Source organism: Pseudoliparis swirei, chromosome 4, assembly GCF_029220125.1.
Source record: "Pseudoliparis swirei isolate HS2019 ecotype Mariana Trench chromosome 4, NWPU_hadal_v1, whole genome shotgun sequence".
Taxonomy (NCBI): Eukaryota; Metazoa; Chordata; class Actinopteri; order Perciformes; family Liparidae; genus Pseudoliparis; species Pseudoliparis swirei.
In genome coordinates this window covers 34,575,311-34,597,581 of record NC_079391.1, presented here as the reverse complement: position 1 = coordinate 34,597,581, position 22,271 = coordinate 34,575,311, and the positions used below count along the sequence as shown (strand labels likewise).

General features: G+C 46.1%; 2 protein-coding genes across 3 annotated transcripts; one reads left to right on the top strand and one right to left on the bottom strand.

Moving 5' to 3' along the window:
• Positions 1-8,863: 8,863 nt before the first annotated feature.
• On the top strand, positions 8,864-19,453 carry LOC130192171 (gastrula zinc finger protein XlCGF57.1-like). Its single transcript, XM_056411946.1, has 2 exons — positions 8,864-9,125; positions 17,735-19,453. Exons 1-2 carry the CDS (start codon positions 8,912-8,914, stop codon positions 19,366-19,368), a joined length of 1,848 nt encoding a protein of 615 aa, XP_056267921.1. The 5' UTR covers positions 8,864-8,911; the 3' UTR covers positions 19,369-19,453.
• LOC130192172 (zinc finger protein 862-like) lies at positions 9,032-13,036 on the bottom strand. 2 transcript variants are annotated; one of them, XM_056411948.1, is made up of 7 exons: positions 12,316-13,036; positions 12,118-12,231; positions 11,848-12,003; positions 11,634-11,775; positions 11,395-11,545; positions 11,132-11,270; positions 9,032-11,048 (listed from the first exon to the last, which is right to left on the bottom strand). In XM_056411948.1, exons 1-7 carry the CDS (start codon positions 12,640-12,642, stop codon positions 10,758-10,760), a joined length of 1,320 nt encoding a protein of 439 aa, XP_056267923.1. In that variant the 5' UTR covers positions 12,643-13,036; the 3' UTR covers positions 9,032-10,757. The 2 variants fall into 2 exon arrangements, with proteins under 2 accessions (XP_056267923.1, XP_056267922.1); XM_056411947.1 differs by having other exon boundaries at positions 12,118-13,036.
• Positions 19,454-22,271: the final 2,818 nt, after the last annotated feature.

Genomic DNA, 22,271 nt, shown 5'->3' with positions numbered 1-22,271 from the left:
TTAAAATGATTTTTCTTGTTTGGGTGTTAATTGTAAACGATATTTCTGTTTTTTGGGTAAATAAATGGCTAAATGTTTGTGACATTTGGGGACAGAAACACAGGGGGATTAAATAAGGGGAGCCAAGGAATCTTTTTTGTTTTATTTGAGATAAAAGAAAAGGGGGGAAACACTGCTTGTTTCAGTAGTATGCGCTTTTGCTTTTATTTTATTGTCTTTTTTGCACTTTTCCTCTCTTTTCTTTTTCTTTTCTTTCACGTTTGTCTTAGTTACGGTCGGACACTGGACCATAACTACTTTTTTTTCGATAATTCTACTGTGGCTTTTGTTCACTTTGTCATGAGTATCGGTGAGCCGCAGCAAAACAATGACTGGGACCGTCGTCTACTCGCGTGCTCAGCTGATCGCGCTGTGCAGGCCGAAGCTTCTGCCTGGAGACAGACCTGTGATCCCGCTGGAGCTACGGAGAAGGGCTCGCGGTTGCAGATCGGGTGTCAAGCGGAGGGCTAAAACGAGGAGATACAAACCCTCGGTACCGTCGATCATAACGGGGAACGTGAGGTCTTTGGCGAATAAGACGGATGAGCTCGGCGCGCTGGTAATGACCGAGTGGATCTTCCGTGAGAGCTGTCTCTTGTGTGTCACTGAGACGTGGCTGCACGCCGGACTATCCGGATCACAGCGCCTTTGCCCGGCTTCAGGACTGTTCGCTGACAGACGCTACACAGAGCGGTAAGAAGAGGGGGCGGATCGCTGTTTATGTGAATGAACGTGGTGCCATCCGGACCATGTGTGCGTGAAGGAGCGCTTCTAGCCCGAACATTGAACTGTTGGCCGTGGGGATGCGCCCGCATTATTTGCCGAGAGAGTTCACGCCCGCCATTGTGGTTGTCGGTACGCGCGCCATCAGCTGACGCTGAGGAAGCTGTGACACCATCCACTCCACTGTGTCTGCTCTGCTGAATCATCAGCCTGGAGCATTCATGGCTATCACTGGTGACTTTAACCACACCACATTGGAAAAAGCTCTGCCAACCTTCCATCAATACATAGACTGCCCAACAAGGAACAATAAAACACTGGACTTGCTGTATGCTAATACTAAGGACATACAGCGCCACTGCCCTTCCCCTCGGCAGGTCTGATCATGACCTGGTCCGCTGACACCCAGGTATGTTCCTCTGGTGAAGAGGCTGCCGTGACCACCAGGACTGTGAGGAGGTGGTCTCTGGAGGCTAACGACGCTCTACAGGACTGCTTCGAGTCAACGGACTGGGATGTGCTGTGTGGACCGCACGGGGAGGACATCAACAGTATGACCGACTGCATCACGGAATACATCAAGTTCTGTGAACACACCACCATCCCATCACGGACTGTGCGCTGCTTCCCCAACAACAAGCCCTGTATCACTAGGGACCTGAAGGCTTCTAACATGAAGAAAGCTGCTTTCAGGTCTGGAGACAGGGATGAGCTGAGGAAAGCCCAGCACAACCTAAAGGTGAAGCACAGGGAGGGCAAGGACTCCTACAGGAGGAAGCTGGAGGCCAAACTCAGCTGAACAACACAAGGAGGTGTGGTCTGGCATGAAGCAGATAACTGGCTTCAAGGTGGAGGGAGACAGCCAGGGGCTCCTGGAGAGGGCCAACGAGCTGAACTGTTTTTCAATAGGTTCAGTTCACAGCCCTCCCCTGCCTCCTCCACACATCACACCTCCCAAACACCTCCTCCCTCTGTCCCCTGCTGAGCTGCACATCCACCGAGCCCTCAATAACAATGGGCTCCTCCACCTCCCCTCTCTCTGTGACGACTGACCAGGTGAGAAGACAGCTGAGAAACTACACCAGCGCAGAGCTGAAGGTCCTGATGGCATCAGCCCCAGGGTCCTAAAGACCTGCGCCACCCAGCTGTCTGGTGTCCTGCAGCGCCTCTTCAACCTCAGCCTGAGGCTGGGGAAGTCCCGGTGCTGTGGAAGACGTCGTGCCTGGTCCCTGTCCCAAGAAGTCAACACCATCTGGCCTCAACGACTACCTGACCGGGTCGCCTCACCTCCCATGTGATGAAGGTGCTGGAGAGGCTGGTCTTGCCCACCTCCGCCGCAGGTGAAATCATCGCTGGACCTCTGCAGTTTGCTTACCAGCCTCATGTGGGAGTGGACGACCATCATCTACCTGCTGCAACGAGCTCAGTCGCACCTGGATGGAACCGGTGTCTCTGTGAGAGTCACTTTGACTTCTCCAGTGCATTTAACACCATCCAGCCACTGCTGCTGGAGTGAGAAGCTGTGGTGGCCGTGTGACGCAGTCCACCATCTCCTGGATCACTGACTACCTCACAGGCAGACCACAGTTTGTCAGAATGGGCCGTGTGCTGTCTGGAACGGTGGTCAGTGATGTTGGAGCCCCACAGGGAACTGTTCTGTCTCTCTTCCTCTTCACCCTGTACACCAGTGACTTCCAGCACAACACGGAGTCATGCCATCTGCAGAAGTACTCTGATGATTCTGCAGTGGTCGGGTGTATTAGGGATGGACGGGAGGAGGAGTACAGGGCAGTGGTGAGTGACTTTGTAAAGTGGGCCGATGAGAACCACCTGCGGCTGAACGTGGCCAAGACCAGAGAGATGGTGGTGGACTTCAGGAGGAAGGCGACAGCTCACACCTCTGAGTGTCCTGGGAGGGACGTGACATGGTGGAGGAGAAGTACCTGGGCGCCCATCGACAGCCGACTGAACTGGAAGGCCAACATCAACGCTGTGTACAAGAAGGGATGAGTGTCTCTTTTCCTGAGAAAGCTTGATCCTTCAACGTGTGCAGCAAGATGCTGAGTTATTCTACCAGTCGGTTGTCGCCAGTGTGCTGCACTTTGCCATTGTCTGCTGGGGAGCAGCATCGGAGCCGTGACACCAGCCGCCTTAACAAACTGGTTAGGAAGGCTGGCTCCATCATCGGCTGCCAGCTGGAGCACCTGGAACAGGTGGTGGAGAGGAGGTCGTTGAAGAAACTGGTGTCCATATTGGACAACCCGGACCACCCTCTCCACCACCTCCTACAGGGACAGAGGAGTACTTTCTCCAGACGTCTCCTCACGCTCCGCTGCCACAAGAAGAGATACAGGAGAACATTCCTGCCGACGGCTATGAGGCTCTACAACAGTTCACCTCTTGCCAGATCACCCTAACCCTTCTTATATTTTGTGTTTTGGTTTTTTATTCTTGTGTGTTGCTGCTACTGACTCGACAAATTTCCCCTTGGGGATTAATAAAGTATATATCTATCTATCTATCTATTTCCCTACACAATTTGCTAAAACCTTTCTGATTTCAGTGGTATGGAGTTTAATTTAAGGTCGCCTAGGCAGAGGGACCGTGAAATAATTTTCCTGTCTACATTGCTAAGAAAAGATAACTGCCCGACAGGTTTTTCAATTTCACATGTAATACTTCATTTTACACCACTTTTACACTTCGTACAGTCACAAGTAATGTTGGAACTTTACTGAAGGACGGGGTGGTATTTTTGTCATGATAATACACCTGTATGTTTGCATTGAGTGTTTGTTTATTGGCGAGAGTCTATCAACTCTCGAGGGGAATATGTCGGTATTTTGCATCTTACTCTTAAAGATACAGCTAGTTTATAGATCTGAGAGAAGAAGGCCCCACTTAGAATTTGGAGGGAAGAGTTCCTTTGTCTCACGCTGGCGCCCACAGTCCACAGCAGGGGACTGCCTATATATCCATATTTGGTGGCCAACGCCAGAGATCATCTTTGGAGGAAGGGGGGCTATAGGGATTCTATAGGGAACCTATAGAATCGAACATAAGACCTCCCCCTTTCTCTTATCTATATAAGCTGTAAACACACATAGCTCCGTTGAATTCCTTATACACGGACCCGAGGATTCCCAGCCGTTCGAACGAAGCGTCTGTTTTTACTTTGTACTCTAAAGAATAAACTTTGTATTCTTGGAGTGCTGGGTCTCTCGAAACTTCTTTTTCAACAAGTCCTCATTCAAACTGCGCCGGCGGAACCCCAAGAAGAAAGATACAACAACCACAAGAACAATGGGACTACACCAGGCACTGTGGGACTCTTCTATTACCCCCATCTCCAGCATTGCAGCCAATTCCCGCTGAACCACCTTTCTCTTGTGTTCAGGTAACCTGTAGGGTCGTAAACGCACCGTCACGCCCGGAGGAGTCTCAATCTCGTGCTCTATGAGGTTTGTGCGTCCTGGAAGGAGAGAGAACACATCAGCAAACTGCTTCTGCAACCGGGCAATGTCTGTTTTCTGGGTCCCGGTGTGACGGTCTTCACAAAGGAGCGAGGCTGATTGGTGGATTTTGGGACCTCAGGCCCCAGCTCCTCTCTCTCAGATACAGAGGACACCAGAGAAACCGACTCCGCCTCCCTCCATGCTTTTAGGAGGTTGAGGTGGTAAATCTGTGTAGCTCCGCCCCCATCAGAATGCACCACCTCATAGTCGACATCCCCCACTCGCCGTGTGACCACAAAGGGCCCTTGCCACTTGGCCAGGAGTTTAGAGCTGGAAGAAGGAAGCAATACAAGTACCTTCTCTCCCGGTGTGAATTGTCTCAGCCTAGCACCTCTGTTGTACAGCCGCTGCTGACGCTCCTGGGCCTGGAGCAAATTCTCACGTGACAGCTGACCCAGTGTGTGGAGCTTTGCTCGCAGGTCCAGGACGTGTTGGATCTCGTTTTTACTGGTGCTCGGCCCCTCCTCCCAGTTTTCTTTAATGAGGTTGAGCACCCCCCGTGGAGTCCTGCCAAACAACAGTTCAAAGGGAGAAAATCCCGTGGAGGCCTGGGGAACCTCCCGTACTGCAAACAACAGAGAGTCCATTTATCCCACCACGCTCATCGTCATTAATAAATTTACGGATCATGGACTTCAAAGTCTTATTCAGACGCTCCACCAGCCCGTCGGTCTGTGGGTGGTACACACTGGTCCGAATAGACTTGATGCCCAGTAATCCGTAAAGTTCTCTCAGTGTTCTTGACATGAACTGGGTGCCCTGGTCAGTCAGAATCTCTTCGGGATTCCGACTCGGAGATGACCTGAAACAGGCCCCGCGCCGACACTCTTTGCAGAAATGTTGCAAGGGCACCGCCCGGTATCGTGTTGCGTAATCCACGAAGACTAACACAAAGCGATATCCGCGGCACTCCGGTGAAATGGCCCGATGAGGTCCATAGCGATTCGCCAAATGGAACCTCCATTAATGGCAAAGGCAAGGCGCAAAGGTGCCCTCGGAATGGCCGGAGGGTTTACCAATTGACACTCCGGACAGGAAGCACACCAACGGGCAAGACATCCGCCGGATGCCCGCCAATAAAATCGGGTCATTATCCGTCCAGAGTTTTATCATATCCCATGTGACCAGCCATCGGGTTATAGTGAGCGCCTGGAAAACCATTTCGGCGGCTCTTCGCACCAGCAACTGGTGCTTTCCTGCCCTGTGTGAGTGTCACGGCTCACTCTGTACAGTCTGTCCCTGATCAATGTGAAGTGCGAATATGTCTGCGCTACGTCAGGGTGCACCAGCTGACCATCAATTCAGATCACTTGGTCAAAGGCTGAGCGAGAGTATCATCCCGAGACTGCTCGAGTGGAAAATCTTCCATGGAGTGAAACTGGAGCCGGAGGAGTCGCCATAGGAGGCTCCTCCGGTTCCCCTCCCCGCCTGCAGTGTCGGACAACCTCGTCACCGCTGAGCACGGGCGCACACACCGCATGCCCCTGTCTGCCGTGAACGCACCCCCGCAGCCTTCCCCATTAACTTGTCAAACCCTGGCCAATCGGTTCCCAAGATTAAGGGGTGCGAAGCGGAGCTAACCGCGACCTTCACGTTATGTTTTTCCCCGTGATCTAATTTCCGCTGACACTATGGGATACTCGTGAATGTCCCCATGCACACACCTTATCTTCACCCACAATGCCTCCACCAATGCCCCTGGTCAAACCAGGCTTTGTGGATCATAGACTGTGTACAGCTGGAATCCACCATTGCCTGATGTATACCCCTGGATTCTTACCGCACGCGGTATGTCGCCCGGACCTGGGAGGGTGTTGAGAGCCGGCAACCCGGATCACCTGGCCCACCTCCATCAGCGGACACTCCCACCGGATGTGTCCGGGCTGCCTGCACCTCCAACACTCCTGCCCTGGTGTTTGAGGACTACCTGTGGGTTGGGAAGGTGCCGGTGTTTGCTGGGGCCTGTATGGGTTGCGTCAGTGGCCGCGTCGGACTGTCCGGAGCCAGTGAGCCGTCGACCTGTCCGCCGGGGTGCACCGCCAGGTGGTCCTCCGCCAGTGCAATGGCGGCCTCCAGCGACGTGGGGCCGTGACAGCGGACCCACTCTGCTGTTCCGGTCGGCAGCCCCTCCACGAACTGCTCCTTGACGACCTTCTCCACCGCCGCCTGTGCCCCTCCGGAGTTCCCGGGCTGTAACCATCTGGTGGCGGCGTCCTTCAGCTGGTGTGCATAGGCAAACGGCCGGTCCTTGGGTCCCAGCGTTGCCTCCCGGAACCTCCGCTGGTGATCCTGCGGAGTCAGTCCCAGCCGATCGATGACGGCTTTACGACGGCCAGAATTGTGCCGCGCTGCCGGGGACAGCGACAGCGCCGCTGTCTGCGCCTCCCCGGTGAGAAGAGGCAGTAGACGGACCGCCCACTCCACCGCAGGCCAGCCACACGCCTCCGCCGTCACCTCAAACGTCTCCAGAAACGATTGAACGTTGTCTGCCGTCGTCATTTTAGAGACCTCCACCCCCGCCAAGGGTGGAGGGTTTGGTGGAGTCGCAGCTGTCCGGGCGGCGAGCCGGTCCAGGGCTTCCGTCTGCCTCTCTGCCTGGGCCAGTAGTGCCCCCAATAGTTGCCGGTTTGCCTCTGACTGGTCCCGCTGCATAGCTGCCATCCCCTCCAGCATCTGCCCCAGCGCCATCAATAGCTGGGTCGGCAGATCCGAGTGTTGCTGGCTGCTCTCCATGTGCTTTTCCGAAGGAAAAAAAAAATGTTAAATGTTTTTTTCTCCCCAAAAAAAAAAAGGCTCCACGTTTGGCTCCACTGTGACACGCGTCTTGCCGTCACTGGTAGGTTCCCCTTTAAGCACCACGGAATGATCAGCCAGGGCGATAGTTTGGAATATACTTTATTGTATATGACCCCAGACAGTGTCTCTGCTCCAGCACTCCACCCCGTCTTCAGCCCGTCCAGCTCCTTTTGAAGACAAAGCCTCGCAGATACACAAACACAGATAACAATCTGATGACAATCAGCTGATGACAATCAGACACCGTTCCCTGAACCACACCCCCGCTCCACCCACTCCGCAGCCGAGCTTAAACACCCCCCACTGCCACAATGCTCGATTAGAAATAAAAGTGTCATTAAAGCGCAACGGATTCCCAATCACATTCTGTGGACTCTGGACTTTATTGCGCATTTGTTTCCAAAGTATTCAAACTTCTTTTTTTTACGATGGAAGCAGCAAGAAAGACGAGAGTTCCTCTGTCTGGAGCATTTTGAGCTGATCTCTCCTCGTAAGGGATGCACATAGTAATAATAACTATGGTAAATATTATATCCATCCAGCTTCATCTGTGCCCTGTGAAAGGGTATTTCATAGGCACTGTGGGTGTGTTGATATTTTTTCTATAAAAATGTATAAATTGTTGTCCATAGTAACATCAGCACAGTCTCCCAAATGTATTCCCACTTTCTCTTTTGACCCCGCCACTGTGTCACGAAGACAGACTCCATGTCAATAAGTTCATGATTCATGTATTTGCATCACAAACATCATTCGTTCATTTTTTTCAATTCAAAGCTTCACAAAGTCACGGTGTCGTTGTAATCCCTCTGCCTGTGTTACATTTATTGTCCACTTGATGGCGCAGTAGAGCAGATGAAGCGCCATGAAGCTTCGGCCCATGAGCAAACCAACTGGATGGAAAGCTTCAGGAGGCTTCATCAATATATATATATATATATGTATATTATGTATATATATATATATATACATAATATACATATATATTTGTATATATATATGTATATGTATATATAAATTATATATATATGTATATTATGTATATATATATACATAATATACATATATATATATATATATATATAATATATATATCTATGTATATTATGTATGATATATATATATATACATAATATACATATATATATGTATATGTATATGTATATATACAGTATATATGTATATATCTGTTATATATAATTATATATATATATATATTAGCGCCACCTGGTGATGGACTTTCCTTCTGTTTGACGTTGACATGTTGAATAGTCAGACTAAAGGTCGAGGCTGGTGTGTTCTGTTGTTGTTGGATGACCCAATACAATAATATTGTAATATATAATAAACCCTGAACCCTCAAAGGCTCACTGACGTCACCTGTTAACCATGGGCGACCGGGCCTTTTGCTCGGCAGCGCCACGCTTGTGGAACGGTCTCCCTGACCACCTGAGGGCAACTCAGACACTGAACTCTTTTAAGACGGGCCTAAAAACCTTTTTATTCAGGAAGGCATTTTTTACCTTGAGTTAATTTATTGTCAGCTATTACATTCTTATTTTTATTTTTTATGGGTTGCTTTAACTATGTTTTAATCGGTTTTATTTGTTTTTACTATATGTGTGGCACTCTGAGATTCTTTGAAGGATAAAAATGAAATGCATTATTATTATTATTATTATTATTATTATTAAGAGCTTGAGTGTGGGAGACTTTAGGGCTTGAATACATCCCGTTACCATGACAACATGACAGCATATTGTGTCTATATCGTGGCGTTTGTGGTCAAATCTAAGAGCCAATCAGCTCTCCGTGACGACAGCGAGGCGTTTCCCATCATGCACTACATCCAACTGCGCATGCGTCGTTCAAAGATGGAGTCCGAGGAGCCTCCGGTGTCGGTCTCCGTGTCTCCGGGAGAAAAGATGAGGCTGTTGGTGAAGCAGCGAGTCCACGCGGCCGTTGAAGAGTCTTCTGGGCTGTTGGACACATTGACAGCAGCTTATGAGGACACCGTGTCTCCGCTCAGAGAACACGAGCGACACGCATCAGGTGGGTGCTTCTTCTTCGTTGTTCCGGGTCTCCAGGCCGCGTGGTACGGGGTCTGCACGTGGAGACTGCGGTCAACTCAGCCGACACTTACATTTCTGAGCCCCTATAGACTGATGTTCACGGTAAACGCATCGATCGGGAGCGCGCGAGGGTTTTGATAAAGTTAGCGGAAAGAACCACGTGAAACAACATCCGTTTTTCAAAATAAGATGTCGACAAATCATACACGAGCATATAAAAGTAAACAATGAATTGATTTTGTATCTTTATAGATTGTTTCTAAGATTTAGCTTAGATTACACTAAAATTAAAACATTTTTATTGTAGCAAGGTAGAGTTTATCAAAATAAAAGTCAGACTTGTATGTTAAAAAAGCACATTTCTGATTATTTGAAGTCCTGTAAATATATTTCCCCAAGAGTTCCAGGAAATGACTGATGCAGATGTGTTCAAGACATCTGAATTCCCCTAGCCTGGCAATCAAACAATTTTAATGTATCAATTAGGACATTTTTCAAAGTAGAAGTCCTAAATGATTAAAGAAATCTGTCATTTCTTTATTCAGGATGTCTGCGGGTCCTTAAAAAGTCTTAAATTGCTTTTCCAGAAAAGAAGGCCTTAAAAAGTCTTAAACTGTCTTAAATTCAGATTGGATTGGTCTTAAATTTTTTGGGTGTCATGTCACTGCGTATATGAGGCAATCTGTTGCGCCAGGTCTAATATTTTGCTCCGGTCGCTCTGCGGTGTCTCTGGTGTCACCGGGGCCACGCCCCTTCTCTTAAAGGGGCCCCGCGTATTCGGTCCCATCCCCTACAACGTGAAGTATCGTCTACTTTAGAAAACATGGCAGGATGTAAGTGCAACAACGGCTTGAAAAGAACGAGTGTTTCTGGTCACGGTCGGTGAAATGCTTCTGAAGCTGCGTTATGTGTCGCGAGACTTTCCAGCGCTGGAATCTCACGTAGAGCAAGAAGCACAGAGACTAGCGAAGGCCGCCAGCAGCCCGAGGGGCTAGCTCCTGCTCCGCCGCTAGCTCCTGCTCCGTCGCCAGCAACGACGTCAACTACAACGCTGGAGGTCACCGGAGGAAATCCAGCGGCGTGCAACAAAGAGCTCATCACCCAAGTCCAACGCTGCAGTGCGTTCTTCATTCTGTTCCACGAGACTCTGGACCAGACCACCGCGAGCAGACAGCTGGACTTCATGTGCGCTATTGGTGAAATGACCAGGTCCCGTCAGGATCCTATGGAGCTCATGGGCCATGACACGCCCAGGACCTACTTCAGCATCTCAAAGTAAGTCTAACATAAATATATGTATTAACTATCCTCTTGTATATGAGTATCAGGGCTCCAGACTAACTTTTTTTACTTGGAGCACAGTGGCCCCTAACTTAAAATGTTAGGGGCGCAAGCAGAAAATTTAGGGGTGCACACTATAAATCGACCCGCAAAGTTTTCCCATCATTTTTACTGTATTACTGATCAATAATTTGACAATATACAATCTTATAAACTTGTGCAATAGTTTTAATAACATACACCAGTTATACAGCTTAAAAATACAAAATGAATATTTATGCTCTACTGACAACAGAACAAGTTGTAGACATAACTTGTGCATTAACACTTCCTACAAAAGATCACCCCTTGGTGGGGGATAAGGTGCCTGTGTTGGCCAGTCCTTGTAATTAGGCCTCCTTGTACGTTGAGCCTGATTGAGCCACATGTCAACAGCCTCTTTGGCATCAAAATCATCGATGTTCAGTCCCTCCATACTAATTCTGATTAAGTCCTCAACAGTGTCCACATGAAGAGACCCCCTGACATCTGACTTAATCCTCTTCTGGGAAGAGAATCCTCTCTCGCACACAGCAGAAGACACTGGGAGTGCAAGCATCATGTGTACAAGATGTAGGATGTTCTACAAAGAATAGAATAATAGTTTAGGTTTCAGTCAATCAAAAGGTCATATGCCAATTAAATTAATGAGAATATCATATTTACTTTGGAGTCGGAGCAGAACGGCATTTTGGTCAACATCCTCCCCCACAGGGCATGGTGTGACTTGTCCATGTAGTTTGTAACAATGAACATTTTCATCGACTGATACTCCTCTCTTGCCAGCTTGGTATCACAGCCATTTCTAAAAATAGTGAAAGGAAAAAGTTATCAAACTAAGTTTCTGTAGGATCAAGGTAAATGTTTGAAATGCTGTTCTGTGTTATAATGTTTATATGTTGTCATGATCATTGATAAGAGCTACTAACCTTGTTAGGATGGGGGAGAAGTGGTCCAGCAGGAAGTCCAGCTCCTCTGCACCATAATCTGTCAGGAGATGTCTTTGTTCAGGCCAGGAATCGTGATTTAATATTTTGAATGACCTCACTGCCCTCATTGTTGCTAATGAGGACCCTTCATCTATCAAAAAAAACAAAGAGAAAGAGATTAAATGAAAAGAAAAATAGATGTCATAATTATATACAAATTGTACTGTGTGCCCACTTGCCAAGTAGACTGCTGAACCTCTGCTTCAGGTGCAGCACAGTGCACTCGACTGTTGCTTTTACTGCTCGTTGCAGCTGAGGTGTGCTTTCCATTGAGAGTCCATCTGCTCCCAGACCAGAGACTTCTCCTTTGATGGTGACCCCCTGCGTTAACAAAAGATTCAACATTAAGAGAAATATTAAAAATAAATCAAATCTAATATAATAACTGCTCACCTGATATTTGTACAAAGGGTGAGCCTCACCATCACTCTCTTGTTGTCTTCTCTGGGCCTGAAGGTCTGCCAGTAATTCTGCTAGCCTACCACCTGGCTTGCATCTCACTGACATGGCCTCAACAGTTGCAATAAGATTCTGAATCCCATTCACAGCCTGTAAAATATTTTCCATTGACATATGAAAAACTATATATGACGAGATCTATTTGTAATTTGTACTCTGATTTAACAAGGTTGGACAATATTCTTATTAACATCTCAACATTACCTGAGGCAAAATGACATCATTTCTTTGGAGAAGAAGGCTGAATTTGCTAATGGCCTCAAACAAGTCAGCCAAGAAGTGAAAGAAACCCACAAAGGCCCCATCTTCCATCATCTTCTTGACTTGCAAGACATAAGTAATCAATATCAGTAATTTGTATATATCTATCACAAATATGAAATTTTGAAAATATAGACAGACCTTCCTTGCTCTCTCAGCAATGTCAGCATTGGTTGATGATGCAGTCAAATGTTCCATGTGGAAGTAAACTGCTGTGAACTGGCCAGGATTCTGCAGGTTTCTGTCCTTTCCTCCAGGTCTCAGTCGGGTTTGCAGGGCACGGTTTACATGTGCAAGCCAGCGTGTCCCACTGACACTACCTGGTACATCGACATGCACACCCAGCTCCTCTCCAAGTGCTCGCAGTTCTCTCATAGACTTGCTGCTGTACTGGTAGGTTTTCCAAACCATGTTGAGGAGACTGTAGACATGATCCACCATGGGAATGTTCCTTTGCACTGACATCATTGCCAGCTCCAGCCTCCAATTAAAATTAATTAGACTTACATTTAAACATACATAATTGCTTAAAGGGTACCTGTAGTGCAAAACAACAACGTGCTACATCCATTCGGCGCATCAAATAAATCATATTTACCCCGCCGCTATTGTCAACAAGTCACGCATCGGGACGGACGGAGCAAAGAAAAAGTCACTAGCACCCCCGAACATGTCGGCCGAACATTGCATCAATGAAAGACATCTCCAGCGCTGGCTTATGCGCGATGTAGCTATCAAGCTCACGCTTTTGTGTGAAGCAGATGAGGTCTAATGACACTATATCATAGGACATAAGTTCGTGCTCTTTACAACAAATGCACTCTATGTCTGTTTTCTGTGGCACACATTTCCCACAACTGCACCAAACGTCCGCCGACTTGCGTACGGTCGCACGGTGAAGCATCTGGACCGGCGGTCCTTCGGCATCAACTTCATCAGAATCATCGCTATCGCTGTCACAATTCACTAAATGGGGATAGTCTGCTTTTAAAGGTTCAAACAAGTATCCAGTTGCTGAATCAGACAATCTTTCATCGTCCATATTATCAATCTCTCAGCATTTGTTTGCGAGCGCTCGACGTTGTTTATATTGGTATCTGAACACATCCGCTGTGGCTGGCTGTCGATCTCTCAACGATTTGACGTCACACCACCCGCGACATATTCAAGCTCCAGTGCAATGTCGCATGTCGGAGTTGAGGACTTTGAACAGCCTAAACTACGTATTGTTATTGAATACTGGACCGTCAGTGCATGAATAACCTTTAGAAACACATTATCTTTTGATCTGGCTACATATTCACTTTCACTACAGGTACCCTTTAATAGCCTATCTTTAGCCTGATGGTTCGCCTGACCTACCTATGTGGCATGCAATGAAATGGGACAATAAAAGCCCCTGCCTCAGCTTGGAGAAGGGCTCTTACACCTCCTTTATGCCCAAGATTGACAGCTGCGCCGTCAGCTCCCATGGCAACCGTCTTGTCTAACCACCCTGTTTCTGTCCCTAGTTTCTTGAAGGCCTCTTTGGTGGCATCATATACACCTTAAAATGAAATCACATATTGTGCACAATTATTTATGTGTTAGTCCGACCACCAGCCTAACAGCTTAATCATTATGGTGCCTGTTTGTCTTCATGAACTGCAAAACATTCACAACAGAACTCTTTCAGAAGTTACTGTATTGAGTTTAAACATAATTTGAGAGAACACATACCTTGAGCATGTGCATGTTGCACTTCGATGTGGCCAATCAAAACATTTGTTGGTTTCCCTTGTTGCAGGAGCCTGGCATATATGATTTCACACTCTTTTGTTGACGTATCTGTGTCCCCATCAATCATGATTGACAGATAAGGAGCGTCCTTCATCTTCTCGTACGTCTTCCGTTTCAGTGTATCTGCGATGATGCCAACACACTGCGCATGCTGTGTCGTTATTGTATGTTGCGTTTAGTTTGACACCATTCTTCCTTTGTAGATCAAGTCATTCAGGCATTACCGCTAACTATAGTGGGCTGAAGTGTAGAACAAGTTTGTCAGCAACAAAAATATTTAATAATAATAAAAAACAATCTGCTAATTTACTGGTCGCGCATGCGCGAGTTGATGAAACATTTACTCGCACTGTCTAATTTTAGGCGCAAAATGCGACCATTTGGTCGCAGTCTGGAGCCCTGAGTATGTGTATCATATAGTTAAGCTTTACTCGTGTTTCAAGTTAATAACAGCTATGCATAGGCGCACTACACATTAATTAGACTAACAAAAAATAGTTTTAGAATGGTAGTAAGTAGAGTGGTGTTTACCTGTCAATATGTCTACATAGTATACACTAGGCTCAAGGGATGGCTCACGTTGCTTAATTTGTAAAAATAGTTTTCATTCATATTTATCCAGTCTGACATTAATCTGAAGTGGTGGTGTCATGAAGAGATGTGGTGACTGTTGTATGGCTAATGTCTGCCTTTTTTTCCCTTTTTTCCAGGAGAATGGACCAAATGTCAACTGGAAGTTATTTCTATTCATATCGTTTGTTTTCCTAGTATATTCACAAAAGCTCAGGAGTAGACATGAACCTGTGCACAAAAATCCATCACATAGAGACATGAGAACTCTCACTCACTCACACACATACATTCTGTTATGTAAATGTATTTGCATTTTAAAAGCAGCTGGAATTGTAATCTGTTATTTTATAGATTTTTTTGTTCAAAAGGAACTATGTTGCTCGTATTTTTTTAAATATATTTACTTGATGTTATAAGCATTTGTTCATGGGACCTAAATGTTGTATTAATAAATATAATTTACAACAGCAATGACATTTTTGTGTTATCCTTTCGCATTACACCATACTGTTCATTTTGAACAAAGTGTGTTTAGATTAATGTATATTTCCACTTTTGATTTGTATTTCCATCACAAGTTAGGTCTTAAATTTTATTTAAACGTGGTCTTAAGAAGTCTTAAAAAGTCTTAAATTTCACTTGTTTATTCCTGTAGACACCCTGTTTATTGTTTGAGACATTCTAGATATGTTTTTCCTCAGAGTCCCAGGCAATGACTGATGCAGATGTGTTAAGGATGTCCCTGACTTCCATTACTCTGGCAATCAAACAATTTTACTGTCGCAATTAGGAGATTTTTTAAAGTAAATTTCCTACATTTTTACAAGAAATCGGTGGAGAACCACTGCCCCAGACCAGTGGAGAACCATCTGTCTCAACTGTGACAAAGATTTTAACAAAGTTAATGTAATAATGTTTGTTTGATCTTTGATAAAGTAATGTGGGTTAAGATACATTTAATTAAATGGATTTATTTCATAATATTTAAAATACATTTGCATATATATTTATACATTTATATAAGTACACTTAAATAAACAATAAACAAATGCAAAGACAGTTATTTAACAATATATTCTGTAGTAGTTGGAATTATACCGTGTTACAGTTACAACCGGCCCTTTGAGGGCAGCCATGAGGCTGATGTGGCCCACGGTGAAAATGAGTTTGACACCCCTGCTCTAGACCTTTCTTCAGCATTTGACACATTGAACCACCAGATCCTTATTTCCTCCCTTCATGACCTGGTATCTCAGGCACTGCACTCTCCCTCTTCCCATCCTACCTCAACGACCACACTTACCGGGTAACTTGGAGAGGATCTGTGTCTGAACCTTGCCCTCTCACTACTGGGGTCCCTAAAGGGTCCCCTCCTCTTCCTCTCACTACTGGCATCCCTCAAGGCTCCGTCCTGGGTCCCTTCTTCCTCTCACTACTGGGGTCCCTCAAGGCTCAGTCGTGGGTCCCCTCCTCTTCCTCTCTTTACTGGGGTCCCTCAAGGCTCTGTCCTGGGTCCCCTCCTCTTCTCTGTGTTCACTAATTCTCTCGGCTCTGTCATTTGCTCGCATGACATCAGGACAGCAGAAAGTCTACATCTTCCGCCGAAAATTAAAAACACATCTTCTCCGACTATACCTTGAATAAAAATAGATTAGCATTTCAGTGGCACTTGAGTTGCACTATGGCATTACTTATATCAAAGCAAATCTCAAGGACTGCATTCTTTCATCTACGTAATATTTTAAAAATCAGGCACATCTTGTCTGAAAAAGATGCAGACAAATTGGTTCACGCGTTCGTTACTTCAAGACTGGATTACTGCAACTCCTTATTATCAGGCTGCTCTAATAAGTCTCTTAGGTCCCTCCAGTTGATCCAGAATGCTGCAGCTCGTATTCTCATGAAAACTAAGAACAGAGATCACATCACTCCTGCACTAGCTGCTCTGCACTGGCTCCCAGTAAAATCAAGAATCACTTTTAAAATTCTTCTCTTAACCTACAAAGCCTTGATTGGTGATGCACCATCATATCTTAAGGAGCTTGTAGTACCATATTGCCCCACTAGAGAGCTGTGCTCACTAAATGTGGGACAACTTGTAGTTCCTAGAGTCTTAAAAAGTAGAACGGGAGCCAGAGCCTTTAGTTATCAAGCTCCTCTTTTATGGAACCAGCTTCCAATTTCAGTCCGGGAGGCAGACAGTCACCTCATTTAAGAGTAGACTTAAGACTTTCCTCTTTGACAGAGCTTATAGTTAGGGCTGAATCAGGTTCACCTGGTCCAGCCCCTTGATATGCTGCTATAGGCCTATAGCTGCTGGGGGATGTTTTAGGATGCACTGAGTACCTATCTCTTTTTTTTCTCTCCTTAGGGATGAATTTTCATCTCTCCATCACACATTACTAACTGCTTTCTCCCCGGAGTCCTTTTGACTTCACGTCTCATGGGGTCATCGGACCCTATGAGACGGCATAGATCCTATCTGCTGATGGATCATCGAGGTCTGGGTCGTGGAATTCCTGCCACCAACTACGCCACTGTCCTGTTGAGACTCCGCCCACTGTTGAGACTCCTTCCACTCCTCCTCTCTACCTCCATCTGCCTGATGGATCGTGGAGGTCTCCATCGTGGAATATGCCTACTATGAACTATTCATACACTCTGTCATATTCATTGAATGTATTTAAACTCTAAATCTGTCCTTCTGTACACATTACATCTATTGTTCTGTCCATCCTGGAGAGGGATCCTCCTCTGTTCTCTCCTGAAGGTTTCTTCCCTTTTTCCCCCCTGAAGGGTTATTTGGCAGTTTTTCATGATCCGATGTGAGGTTTTGGGGCAGGGATGTCTATGTGTACAGATTGTAAAGCACTCCGAGACAAATTTGTGAAATTGGGCTCGACAAATAAACTGAATTGAATTGAATATCATTACTTATGGAATTACTTATGGTATTTTTGTAGTTTGACTTTCTTGAAGAAATGTTACTTTCTTTATTCTTGTTCTGAGTTTGTACTCGTGGTTGAATTCACTAATTGTAAGTCGATTTGGATAAAAGTGTCAGCTACATGATATGTAATGTTGTTCTTTTTATTAAGAGGTCATGCATCTCTCATACACAACTAATTCACAGACTTGTCAGTGATATACTTATAACAGTTTAATGAGATTCAAAAGATGTATAAATGTATGTCACTCTTTTCCACAGACGTCCAGCAGCTGTTGGTGGTTAAAGAAGAGGTTCCTTTTGAGCAGCAGGTCTGGAGCTCCAGTCTGGACCAGGTGCATCCAGAGCCCCCCCACATTAAAGTGGAACAGGAGGACCAAGAGAACTCAGTGCCCCCCCACATTAAAGAGGAACAGGAGGACCAGGAGAACCCTGAGCCCCCCCACATTAAAGAGGAACAGGAGGACCAGGAGAACCCTGAGCCCCCCCACATTAAAGAGGAACAGGGGGACCAGGAGAACCCTGAGCCCCCCCACATTAAGGAGGTACATGAGGAACTCTGGACCAGTCAGGAGGGAGAGCAGCTTCAAGGGCTGGAGGAGGCTGGTCTCAAGTTCTCATTCACTCCTGTGAAGAGTGAAGCTGAAGAGGAAGCTCAGTCCTCTCAGCTTCATCAAAGACAAACTGAACCGATGGAAATAGAAGCTGATGGAGATGATTGTGGAGGACCAGAACCAGCCAGGAACCCAGATCCAGATAGACCTCCAGTTCCTGATGAAAAGACTGGAGACTCTTCAGAACCAGATACTGATGAGACTGGAGACTCTTCTGAACCAGATACTGATGACTCTGTTGATTGGAAGAAGACCAGAGAACCTCAAGCAGGTTTAAACTCCCTGAATAATGATGAGGTTTCTGTTAGTGATTCAAAATGTAGTTCTAGTCAGAAACCATTAAGCTGCTCTAAATGTGGGAAAAGATTTCACCTCAAAGGAGATTTTAAGAAACACATGTTAACTCACACAGGAGAGAAACCTTTCAGCTGCTCAGTCTGTAAAAGATCTTTTGCACAGAGAGGAACTTTAAAGAGACACATGTTAACTCACACAGGAGAGAAACCTTTCAGCTGCTCAGTCTGTAAAAGATCTTTTGCACAGAGTGGACCTCTAAAGAGTCACATGTTAACTCACACAGGAGAGAAACCTTTCAGCTGCTCAGTCTGTAGAACATCTTTTGCACAGAACAATCAGTTAAATATTCACATGTTCACTCACACAGGAAAGAAACCTTTCAGCTGCTCAGTCTGTAAAACATCTTTTGCACAGAGAGGAGCTTTAAAGAGTCACATGTTCATTCACACAGGAGAGAAACCGTTCAGCTGCTCAGTCTGTAAAACATCTTTTGCACAGAGCAGTCATTTAAAGAGTCACATGTTAACTCACACAGGAGAGAAACCTTTCAGCTGCTCAGTCTGTAAAAGATCTATAAGACACAGAGGAACTTTAAAGACTCACATGTTAACTCACACAGGAGAGAAACCTTTCAACTGCTCACTCTGTAAAACATCTTTTGCAGAGAGGAGATATTTAAAGAGACACATGTTAACTCACACAGGAGAGAAACCTTTCAGCTGCTCACTCTGTAAAACATCTTTTGCACGGAGTGAAACTTTAAAGACTCACATGTTAACTCACACAGGAGAGAAACCTTTCAGCTGCTCACTCTGTAAAACATCTTTTACAGATAGGAGACTTTTAAAGAGACACATGTTAACTCACACAGGAGAGAAACCTTTCAGCTGCTCACTCTGTAAAACATCTTTTGCACGGAGTGAAACTTTAAAAAGTCACATGTTAACTCACATAGGAGAGAAACCTTTCAGCTGCTCACTGTAAAACATCTTTTACAGATAGGAGACTTTTAAAGAGACACATGTTAACTCACACAGGAGAGAAACCTTTCAGCTGCTCACTCTGTAAAACATCTTTTGCACGGAGTGAAACTTTAAAAAGTCACATGTTAACTCACACAGGAGAGAAACCTTTCAGCTGCTCACTCTGTAAAACATCTTTTACAGAGAGGAGACATTTAAAGAGACACATGTTAACTCACACAAGAGAGAACTCATTTTAGTTCAAGATTCAAAGATGTTTTATTTGTCACATACACACACAGGGTGTGCAGTGAAATGAAAGTGGCAATGCTCAGCAGGAATGTGCAAGGGCAACAAGTACACACTATTTACAATAAAAAAAAACCACAATATTTACAGTAAGTGTGTGTGTGTGTGTGTGTGCCTAAGAGGGGCAGTTGTGTGTGGGTCTATGTGGGGGGTCCTGGTGAGGTCGGAGTTCACAGTCCTGATGGCCTGAGGAAAGAAACTCCGTCTCAGTCTCTCTGTTCTTGCAGCGTGACTACGGAGGCGCCTGCCTGACCGCAGCAGCTGAAACAGTCTGTTGTTGGGTGGTGAGGATCCTTCATGATCCTGCCGGCTCTGGTTCTGCACCTCCTGGTGTACAAGTCCTGCAGGGTGGGAGTGTAGTTCCATAGTGCATTCAGCCAACGCACTACTCTCTGCAGAGCCTTCCTGTCCTGAGCGAGCAGTTGCCAAACCAGGCTGTGATGCTTCCTGTCAGGACGCCTCTACAGCTCCAGAGTAGAAGGACTGAAGGATCCTCTGGAAACTTTAAATTTCCTCAGCTGCCTGAGGTGGTAGAGGCGCTGCCTTGCCTTTCTCACCAGAGTGTCTGTGTTTGTTGACCATGTCAAATCCTCGGTGATGTGGACTCCCAGGTATTTATACGCCACCCTCTCCACAGTAGTCCCGTTAATCCCCAGTGGTGAGTACGTCCTCTGCTGTTGTACCCTCCTAAAGTCCACAATCAGCTCCTTAGTTTTGGTGACATTCATGATGAGGCTGTTGTCCTGGCACCAGAGTGACAGATCAGCAACTTCCTCCAGGTAGGCCTTCTGTCGTTGTCGGAGATCAGGCCCACCACCACTGTGTCATCCGCAAACTTGATGATGGTGTTGAGCTGAACCTGGCCACACAGTCATGTGTGTACAGGGGAGTAGGGGCTGAGGAGAACCTCCAAACTGGGGGATCCTGTGTTCAGGGTGAGGGGAGGGATTCTGCCCACCCTGACCACCTGTGGCCTGGCGGTCAGGAAGTCCAGGATCCAAGCACACAGGGGGTGTTCAGTCCCAGCTCAATCAGCTTGCCGGGCCAGTCTGAGGGGACTATGGTGTTGAAAGCTGAACTATAATCAATGAACAGCAGTCTCACATAGCCCCCCTCTGTCCAGATGAGAGAGTGTGGTGTGCAGTACCTGGGAGACAGCATCATCCGTGGATCTGTTTGGGCGATAAGCAAACTGCAGCGGGTCCATGGAGGAAGGGAGGAAGGCGCAGATGTAGTCCTTTATCAGCCTCTCAAAGCATTTCATGACCACCGAGGTGAGGGCCACCGGTCGGTAGTCATTCATACATGCTGGAGAAGCATTCTTGGGCACAGGGACAATAGTGGATCTCTTGAAGCAGGCGGGGACCACGGACTCAGCCAGGGAGAGGTTGAATATTGTGGTGAACACTGGAGCTAGCTGGTTAGTTGTTCTGGTTAGTTGTTCTGGTTTTGGTAAAGTTGACATTTATTCGACTCCCTCACTTGTCAACAAGACCGTGAGAAACTGGACCTCCCTCGTTTGGGGCAGTGACTCACTTCCAACTGGGAGGACTCTATCCACTAATCACTACAAAGCCATCTCCACTAAGAGAATATTATCTGGGTAGAGAAGTCACCATGTTTGTTTTGTTTAGCTTTACCTGCCCTGTTTGTCATCGGGTATTTTATGAACCCCCGAGTGTTACTGTTGTGCTTGTAGCTGCTGTCATAGCGATCCAGGCTGCTGAGATTTGTTGAGTTGAGATCCTCCACCAAGAATATGTCAGCAGACTGTATTTCATCAGTTATCGGTCCAGTGACGCAGCTTTTGTGTGATACAATTACAGTTACTGTACTTACTGTAGCATCTGCCTTGTTTGGAGTGCTTTCTTCTTATTAGGGTCCTCGTCGACTTCGTCGTAGAGGAACCTATTGTTATTGTAAGGATTATTATTAGGGTCCTCGTCGACTTCGTCGTAGAGGAACCTATTGTTATTGTAAGGATTATTAGGGTCCTCGACTTTCAGGTCCCGTCGACTTCGCAGAGGAACCTATTGTTATTGAAAGGATTATTCTCGGTCCGCAAGAAACGTCGACTGTCCGCACCTGACGCCCCCAGCAGACTTAAATTCCACATGCAGAAGCAGACTGGTGAAAATTTTCGTATTATTGAGTTTTCGTATTAGTACATAAAGAAATGGCTCTATAGCGCCCTACAAACTTTCTTTTCGTAGCAATAGTTTTCTTCCCCGATGACGGATTGACTTGAGATTTGGTCCAGAGGTCAGAATTGACCTGCTCTACAAAAAGCCTCTCAGACCCTAAGCTCCGCCTACTTAGATTTTCCGCCATTTTGAATTTTGTTAAAACACTTTTTGTTTAACTCCTCTGAAACGCTTCGTCCAAATCATACACAACTTCCTGTGGTTCATTATCGGTTCGATGCCATCATAAATCTTTGAACGATTGTTGATATGTCATTGTTTCCAGAAGATATGGACCAATGAACATCCAAGGGGTGTGGTCTAATATGTAAAGACACCTAACTTCCAAATCACTTGGTCTATCTTCACCAAATTTGTAGCCTATGTCCACAAGGTCACCCTTAACCTACCTTGATTTTTTCATAATATTTGA